This window comes from Giraffa tippelskirchi, chromosome 11, assembly GCF_054371585.1.
Source record: "Giraffa tippelskirchi isolate mGirTip1 chromosome 11, T2T-mGirTip1v1.2.pri, whole genome shotgun sequence".
Taxonomy (NCBI): Eukaryota; Metazoa; Chordata; class Mammalia; order Artiodactyla; family Giraffidae; genus Giraffa; species Giraffa tippelskirchi.
In genome coordinates this window covers 109,428,305-109,436,841 of record NC_137285.1, presented here as the reverse complement: position 1 = coordinate 109,436,841, position 8,537 = coordinate 109,428,305, and the positions used below count along the sequence as shown (strand labels likewise).

Genomic DNA, 8,537 nt, shown 5'->3' with positions numbered 1-8,537 from the left:
TCTCTGCCTGGGACCAAGCCTGGAACAAGTAAGGAGTGAAAGGGTGATAGCTTCATTGAGTAAACTGAGGGACTGCCAGCAAACATGGGCTGAGAAGGCTTGGGGGCCCAAATTGCAGCTCCCACCCCAGCATCAACGGTGAAGCCCAGAATCACCACAGAGGGCTGCTCCTATATAGCCCCCAGATATCGCATTAGTGTCCCTCCAGTGCAGCTGAAACTCTACGAGAAAGGCGGCCTGTCAATATTCAGGACCGCTAGAAGCAGTTGCTTCTTCTCACCTCTAAGGACAGAATCCCCACTAAGGATCCTGGGCTAGTGTGGGAGGATCAGTGAGCTGGGATCAATATGCACAGCACGAGGCACTCATGGGAGACTAGGGTCAGCCTGGAGTTAAGAAGAGCCCAGGGTCAGAAAAGGGTCTACAGGGGTTAATAGGGGTCCAGGATTATTAGGTTGTTAGTAGATGGCTTAGAGGACAACACAACCTAGTGGAGGTGTGTGTAGTGTATAGGGGAGCTCAGAGAGTGTTATTCTGGAATCCATGCAATGGGGTACCTATGAAAGGGACATGGGGACTCCAGTTCCCTGGAAAGGTCGATATTAAAGAACTGCTTGGAGCGATCCAGATCGTGGTGTCTCTGATAGCGGTCAAGGGTGTCTCATTTCACTAGGGAATCAGACAGCCCCTAGTTGGGAAAGACAGGGGAGGGTACCAAAACTTCTTCTCACCTCAATCTGACCCAGGGGCGCGGGCCGAGACGTCTCCCAGAGCCCCCACCCACTGAGTGGCGCTCCCCAGGGAGGAGCGTTGGCGGGTTCCCCCCGCCCCTTCCCGGGCGCCGCAGGATCGGTGCCCGGCTGGCGCCCCCAGCGCCGGGGTTGAAGGAGGCCGGGCTCCGCGCGGGGCTGCGAGAGGGGCGCGGAATCAGGGCTTTTTAGGACCCAGCGCGGCGCCTCCCTCCGGGGGCGAGTGCGGCTGCGCGCGCCGTGTACCGGTGTCCGGAGAGCGGCGGGCTGGACGCGGACCGCGCGAGCGAGCAAGCGAGCCAGCTAAGCCCAGCAGCAGCCCCGGCAGCAGCAGCGTCGCGGGCGGCGGCGGCCGCCGCTCCGCGCCTCGCCTCCCGGCCTCACCAGCCTTGCCTCGTCGCGCCCAGACCCGCCACCCTCGCCTCCCCGGCCCGACCGCCGCAGCCCCCTCGCCTCGGTCGACAGCGCCAACCGCCTGCCCGAAGCAGGGCGCAGAGCACAGGGCGCAGAGGCACCGGAGTCAGTGCCCGCCGGCCCCGCAGACGGAGCCCAGTCGGGAGAACCCTAGCCCGGCCCCGCGCAGCTCCGTAACAGTCCGGGAGCTGTCCCTTCAGCACCGCCGCCGGAGCCGGAGCCTGAGTCGGAGCGCAATCCAGCGGAGAGCCCCAGATCCAGTCGGAGCGCACGGAGCGCAGCGCTCCGCGGCAGCAGCACCGAACAGCACCCCTGGTGCCCCTGCCCGGGGGCCCGCCATCTCCTCCGAGAGGCGGGGAGAAGGAGCGAGGAGGGCGGGCGAGCGGGCAGGCGCGCCTGCCGCCGGGGGGAGCAGGCAGCCAGGCAAGGAGAGGGAGGGGGCCGGAGTCCGCCCTGCGCCCCGAGCTGCAGCCGGACCACGCAGGGAGGAAGGCAGCGGGCATCCATCTCCCCCGCGCCGAGAGCGCGCTGCGACGACCACCTCACAGCAGAGCGCGAGTTTCCCGGCTCCCTCTCCTCCTCTCCCCTCCCCCTTCCAGGAGCTGATCTATGTACGTCCCTGGAAGCAGCTGACCTTCCCCCCGATAGCTTTGTGTTGATTTCTCTAGCTTCCCGCTGAGATGGGGACGGGAGCCCGGCCCCCCCACCCTCTTTTTCCTCCTCCCGGGGCTCGCCGCTGAGCGCCGCCTCCCCCCCCCCCCCGCCCCCTTCCCTCTCTCCCTCCCTCCCTTCTTTCCTCCTCTGCCTCCCCCGCAGCCGGACTAGCTCCCTCCCACATCTGGCGCCCGGAGACCCTGGGGATCCCGCGCACACTCCCTTGGACCAGCACCCAACAGCAAGCGCCCTGAAGGGCTTGGGTTGCTCTCGGAGTAGCCGGAGCCGCGGTCCTCTGTCCCCCCGACGGCTGGGGGGAGGGGGGAGGAGGCCTCGCGCCCCCCTCCCCGGCGCCAACTCCCCCTGGCGGCCGCTCCCATGGGTGTCGCTGGGCAGCGCCATGCCTAAGGAGGCGCCGCGATGGGCCAAGGGGACGAAAGCGAGCGCATCGTGATCAACGTGGGCGGCACGCGCCACCAGACGTACCGCTCGACGCTGCGCACGCTGCCCGGCACGCGGCTCGCCTGGCTGGCGGAGCCCGACGCCCACAGCCACTTCGACTATGACCCGCGCGCAGACGAGTTCTTTTTCGACCGCCACCCCGGCGTCTTCGCGCACATCCTGAACTACTACCGCACGGGCAAGCTGCACTGCCCGGCCGACGTGTGCGGGCCACTCTACGAGGAGGAGCTGGCCTTCTGGGGCATCGACGAGACCGACGTGGAGCCCTGCTGCTGGATGACTTACCGCCAGCACCGCGACGCGGAGGAGGCGCTGGACAGCTTCGGCGGCGCGCCCCTGGACAACAGCGCGGACGACGCGGACGCCGACGGCCCCGGCGACTCAGGCGACGGCGAGGACGAGTTGGAGATGACCAAGCGCCTGGCGCTCAGCGACTCCCCAGACGGACGGCCTGGCGGCTTCTGGCGCCGCTGGCAGCCGCGCATCTGGGCCCTCTTCGAGGACCCCTACTCATCCCGCTACGCGAGGGTAAGTGACAACTTACCCATGAGAAGAGTGGGGCGGGGAAGGCAGCTTCCTCTGCCTCCCGCGGGCAGGAGTCAAAGCGGAAAGGAGGATGTTTGTGCGCGTGTGTCAGCGACAGAGTGGCTCTCCTCAAGGGTGGCTAGCTTTCTACATATGTAAGGTCTGTGCATTTCTGAATTTAGTATGTATAAGTGAGTATGAATGGGTGTGTTTGTGTGCATGAGTTGATAGTGTGCGCATAGTTATGTAAGTGTGGTGGTGTATATTTGGGTGGGTAAGGTATGTGGTGAGAATGAGTGAGCATGTATGTATGTTTCAGTGTGCAGGCGTGCCTGTGCATGCACATTGCCATCTCTGCAGATGTACAGGGTGAAGCTCTGAACTGTCCTTTAGATTTTGGTGTGGGGAGGGAAGCTGGAGTCCTTCCTCTCTCCCAGGTAAGGGACATGTGGGACCAGACAGGGCCCACAGAAGAGGGCTTGAGACCTGGTCTGCTGCCTGAGATGGACCACCCCACCCTGGGGAGCAGCCTCAGACCATCCTAGGGAGATGGTCAAAGGGAAGTCTTTATGGCTAATTAATTGATGTATATACAGATGGGGAGGAGGGTGTGATCCCTCTGAGACCTGCTCCTGGAAACAGAGGCTGCCCTTCTTCCTTGTCAAAAGGAGAGAGGGCTGGAGGGAGCCTCTGGGCTTCTGCCTGTGCTTCCTCTAGGACGTGTCCGGACAGAGAGGAGGTCTACAGGGATGTGAGAGGGAGGTGTGTCTTCATCAGCCACTCCCCTTTAATGACAGCAGCTTGTTGCCAGGGAGAAAGGGCACCCTGCTGCCCACCCAGGCCCATCATATGGCTCCTCCTATCAGTTCCCTCAGATGTAAAGTGAGAAAGGGGATCTGGTGAATTCTAAGGGTCTTTGCTGCTTAACTGAGCCCAAAAGGGAGACAGCCACTTACCCTGGAAGAAAACCCTCTTGCCTCTGCTAGGCTCTGCCCTCAGAGATCTGAACAGAGGGGAAGGGTCAGAGTTGGGAATTTAAAGCAGAGTCCCTCCCCCATGTGTGAGCCACCCCCTAATCCCCTCCCAGGCAAGACATTACCTTCAAAGCCCTATCTCCTTTACTGCTCCACACCCCTTCCCTCCTGCCAGCTGGAGCCCAGGGAGGGAGGTTCGGGCAGGGGAGGGAGCAGGAGTGCCTGCCCAGATGACTTCAGTGGGGAGAAGGGACCAGGGGGCACTGAAGCATCCACGGCAGGAAAAGGCTGTGTTTAGGCACAGGCCTGATGGACGTCTTACTGAGATAAAACACTCAGTGTTTTAGCATCTGAGGGAGAGGGCAACAGGTCTAATATATTAAATCCTAGATCAGGTATGTGTGTGTTTGGGGCGGGGAGGGGGTGTGTGGAGGTGCAGTAATAGGGAGAGAGTTAAACACTCCGTTTTGAAAAGCCTGCCCAAGGTCACCCAGGGAGTTGGAGGCCATGGTGTACTGGGACCCAAGTTCCCTGGGACTCCGTCCTCCACTCAGCTGGCCACCAGCTCCCTGCCATCTCCGGAGGAAACTGGGATCCTCAGAGGTCTCCCCCTCCCCCTCTCCTGACAGAGGCCACCGTAGCCAGGGGATTATGTAACTGGAGGCTGTAGCTGAGCTGTGAGGAGGGGCAGGAGGAAGGGGACTGGGAGGTTGAACTGGTGCCTGTGGGGGCAGGGGGCAGGGGGAGCAGAGGCCTAGGTTAGAGCGGCTGCCCATTAACCTGCATTTGACCTTGGGAAGCATCTTACTACCACCACCACCCCCTTGGCCCCAGAAGCAAAGAGTAGGCCCAACCTCCATATGGTCTTCTCCACCTCCTGACGCCCCAACAAGAGGCTGGGTCCCCCCACTCCACTCCTGGGGTCAGCTTTAGGGCTCTGACCCTAGCCCCTGAGTTTCAGGATAGGCAGGGGTCACGTGGGACATATTCTAGACCCTTGCCCTGTCCATCTCCTCCCTCTGGCCTTTCCCCCATGCAGATACATGAGTTGGCTAAAGGGGGTCGTGTAGGTGTACAGAATCTTGCAGAAAAGTCCTGGTTCTCTCCAGTGTCCACTGAAGAGCAGACTCTGAGGGAAAAGCTGAGCATGGTTGGGGATGGGGGGAGAGGGGGGTGGGGGGATGCTTGGAAGGTGCCCCCCTCAGCCTGTCTGTGCGACATTCTTTCCCCAGTAGCCACATAGAGTTGTTCCAGCTCCCTTGGGTGACAGCTGAGGACACTGGGGCCTGCCCAAGGGCACACAGGAAGTGAGGGCAGAGCCTGGATTAGAACCCAGGCTTCCCACTGCACGCCCGGCTGGCCTAGCTGCATTGCGCTGCCTGTCTGCAGCTCATCTGCGCAGAGCCCAGCCGGCTGCCCGCCCGCTCTCCCTCCTCTGTCTCTGCTCCGCCATCACCTTTGTTTACCCCTCCCCCTCGTGGCCCCCAGGCCGCCTCAGATTGCTGGGCCGGGATTTAAATGTTTATTCGGGATTCCAGACCAGAATCCTGTGTGTGACATTGTAGATGTGTGTGAAAGACAAGCTGTATGTGTGAGAATCTGTGTAAGAGAGATTCTGTGTGGGTGCGAGAGGTTCTTCATATGTGTATGTGTGTGTGTGTGTGTGTGTGTGTATGTGAGGCCACATGAGAATAAAAGCATGTGTGAGTGAGACTCTGGGGGTGGGTGGGTGTGTGTGTTGAGATTGACTACGTGAGAGAGATTCTTTGTGTTTCTGTATCAGAGTAATCCTGTGTGAATGTGAAAAAGGCAGATCCTGTGGGTTTTGAGAGATGGACTTTGTGTGTGAGAATGAGACTGTGTGGGAGAGAGTGCGTATATAAGAGAGAGAGGGGACTGTATGTGTCAGAGAGATGCTCTGTGCGTGTGAGAGAGAGAAGGATTCTTGGGGAGGGTGTGAGAGACTTGAGGTGAGTGTATTTCTGTGTGTGGCGGGTGGGACACCAGAAGCTCTGCATGTACGGTTATGTGCACGAGACCATCTGTGTGAGAGGCTGTGTGGGGTGGGAGCTCTGTGTGTGACAGAGACCCTGTGTGAGGCGTGTGTGAGGCGTGTGTGAGGCAGGAGCTGTGTGCGAGAACCTGGTGTCAGTATGGCTGTGTGGACTTGTATGAGAGAGGCTTTGGGTTACCTGTGTGTGTGTGCCTTGAGGGAGGTGAAAGACCCGCTTCCTGCCTGCTGCCTTCATCTCCCGGGACTTCCGAGCCACCTTAGTGAGTGGTTTTGCCCCCTATTTCCCATCCTCAGTGGAAACACTGCTCTAGGCTAGGCCAGTTGGTTGTTGGTGCACAGTGAGGCCAGCCCACTGCAGGCCTTAGTGGTGGCCCTGGGAGATAGGGGCTAACTGACGAGGTGGGAGGCTCCATCTGAGCTCTTCGGAGGTGACAGTGCTAGCCAGAGCTGCTGGTTTGCTGGCCCCTCTCTCCTACTGGTTCCTGGGTTCCCAGGCTGAGGGAGTGAGGGGTAGGGAGGTGAGCTGGGGCAGGATGAGCCCAACTTGTCTTCTGGGGTGAGGGGTCATGCCTCAGACACACACAAGCAAAAGATGACGATGACACTTTGTGGTAAGGGCCGTGAAGGGGCTTCCTGGGACTGTGAGAGTTAAGAACTATCCCAGAGGAGGTAACTTGGGGATGGACTTTGAGGGGCAAGTAGGAATTAGCTGGGAGGATGGCAGGAGATGGCAGTGCTAGCCTGCAAAACTGTGGAGGTGTAGGAGCAGTCAGGGTCGTGTGGGAGCAGCCTGGGGCAGCCCAGCCTTGAAAACTGACCTCTTCTCTTCCCTGGGGGCCAGCACAGGTCTGAGGCTCTTGGCTTTTATCTTTGATGTTCATGTTGTCATCAGGAACATTGTCTGGTGTCAGGTCACACAACACCAATGGCGTGCCCTGTGCTACAGGGCAGAGAGTGTCCTGTGTGTATGTGTGTGTAAGTGTGTGTGTGTGTACATCTGTCCCCCAAAGTCACTTGACTTTCCAATGACAAAGAAGCACCAGTGACCCCCAGCTTGGGAAGCCCCACCTCTATCCACCCCACTGCCCAGCTCTCCTCTGATGCCAGCTCTCTGTCTCTCTTTCTTGTCCCCACCTGTTTGGGACCTGATGTAGTCGTCTGCTCCCCCAACTCCCTGGGGAGGATCCTCACCTGGCAGCTGGAATGAATTGCCCAGCCAGAGACTTCGGTCCTCCCTTGGGTCCCAGCTGACACTGGACTCTTGGCTTGGAATGTGGAGGGACTGGGGACGGGGTTGCTAATAGGGACTTCCTGGGCAGCTCGCCCCCCCCTCAGAGCGCACTCCCCCAGGTCAGGGCCCCACTTTGAGTCATGGGAACATGTGAAGGAGACCCATGAGGAGGGCAGAAGGGCTTGGTGCATTCCCCTCCAGCCACCCTAAGCACTCCTCACCATAGTGTGTCCCCCATTCGGTGTTCTTCACCTTCTCACAATGCTTTGACAGGTGTCCGCGTGTCTTTGAATGACAGACAGCCTCCCCTGCTCCAGCTCCCCAACCAGTGATGAAAGTCACAAACTGAGTATCTTCTAGTCAGTTTTGCAGCCTCCTCACCTCTAAAGTGGGCATAATGATAGAACCTGTCCCAGAGGATTAATGGAAAGATTAACTGAGTTATCTACATGTTGGTGGAAAGCCCCAAGTCACAGGGCCTGGCATGCAGTCAGTGCTCAATAAATGTTGGCTTCTGTTATTAAACTCCTGTTGGTTGGGTTAGCATTTTACTCCATGACTCTCTCTAGACTCCACCCTTTGCCCTCTCTCTCCATGCCCACTATTTGGTTTCCAGCCACCTTTGCTTCCCTCAGGCCCACCCTCCTGCAGCTTCCTGACTCCTGTCCTGCCTCCAGCCCCTGGCCCGTCCATATCATCCTCCACTTGTAAGCCACAGAGATATCTCCAACTCACAGATCTGTCAGCTCTGCTTTAAACCCTTCGGTGCTTCCCCAACCCATTCTGTGGCCCCTCGGGCCCTGCCTGTCTCTCTAGGCTCCTCTGGCCTGGCTCTCTCCATTACATCAGATGAGCTTCAGTTATTCTGGCCGCAATTCAGCTTCTTGCACGTGCCAGGTCCCCCTGCCTCACGGCCTTTGCATATGCTGTTCCCTCTGGAGCACTCTTTCCTCCTGAGTTGCCCCTGTTTATCCTTGACACCCCTCCTCAAACCTCATTTCCCTGGCAATGCTTTTCTGGACCCCACAGGCTGGGTCTAGGACCAGAGTCCTTCCCTTCAGAGTAGCAATCTAGTGTGTAAATAAAATGCTCATTAGCAGTCGTGCTTGATTCCAATCTGTCTCCCACTCCAGAATCTAAGCTTCTTACATACTCAGTTTAATAGGAGCTGTTATTGAAACAGATGAGGAAGTCGAGGCCCAGAGAGGCGTGCTTTATCCAAGGTCACATGTGAACAAGTTAGGGGACTGATTTAGAAATTCAGGTCTCCAATTCCTGATTCCATGGCTGGGAGCCCCGTCCACCTTACGACACCTCAGCGAGTGTCCGGGATCTGGCACTCTTGGGGCAGGAGTCTGCGGTCCCTAACTCTGGGCAGTCTAGAATGTGCCAGAGCTTTAGAGGATACTGGCCTGAACCTCCAAGAGAGGGAAGTATGTTGTCTCAGAGGCAGGGGAAGGGGGCTGGTGGGGGCTCGTTCTAGGGCCCACTGCCTGAACCAGGGATCTTGTGGC

The 8,537-nt window shown here is 58.9% G+C and overlaps 1 protein-coding gene across 1 annotated transcript in view; it reads left to right on the top strand.

Annotated features, from left to right (window-relative positions):
- Positions 1-1,066: 1,066 nt before the first annotated feature.
- KCNC1 (potassium voltage-gated channel subfamily C member 1) overlaps positions 1,067-8,537 on the top strand; it is a 43,729-nt gene continuing 36,258 nt past the window's right edge. The window contains exons 1-2 of the mRNA XM_081538279.1: positions 1,067-1,830; positions 1,989-2,807. Of these exons, the coding sequence (XP_081394405.1) occupies positions 2,238-2,807 (570 nt within the window). The 5' untranslated portion in view covers positions 1,067-1,830; positions 1,989-2,237. The remainder of the gene's footprint in view (positions 1,831-1,988; positions 2,808-8,537) is intronic.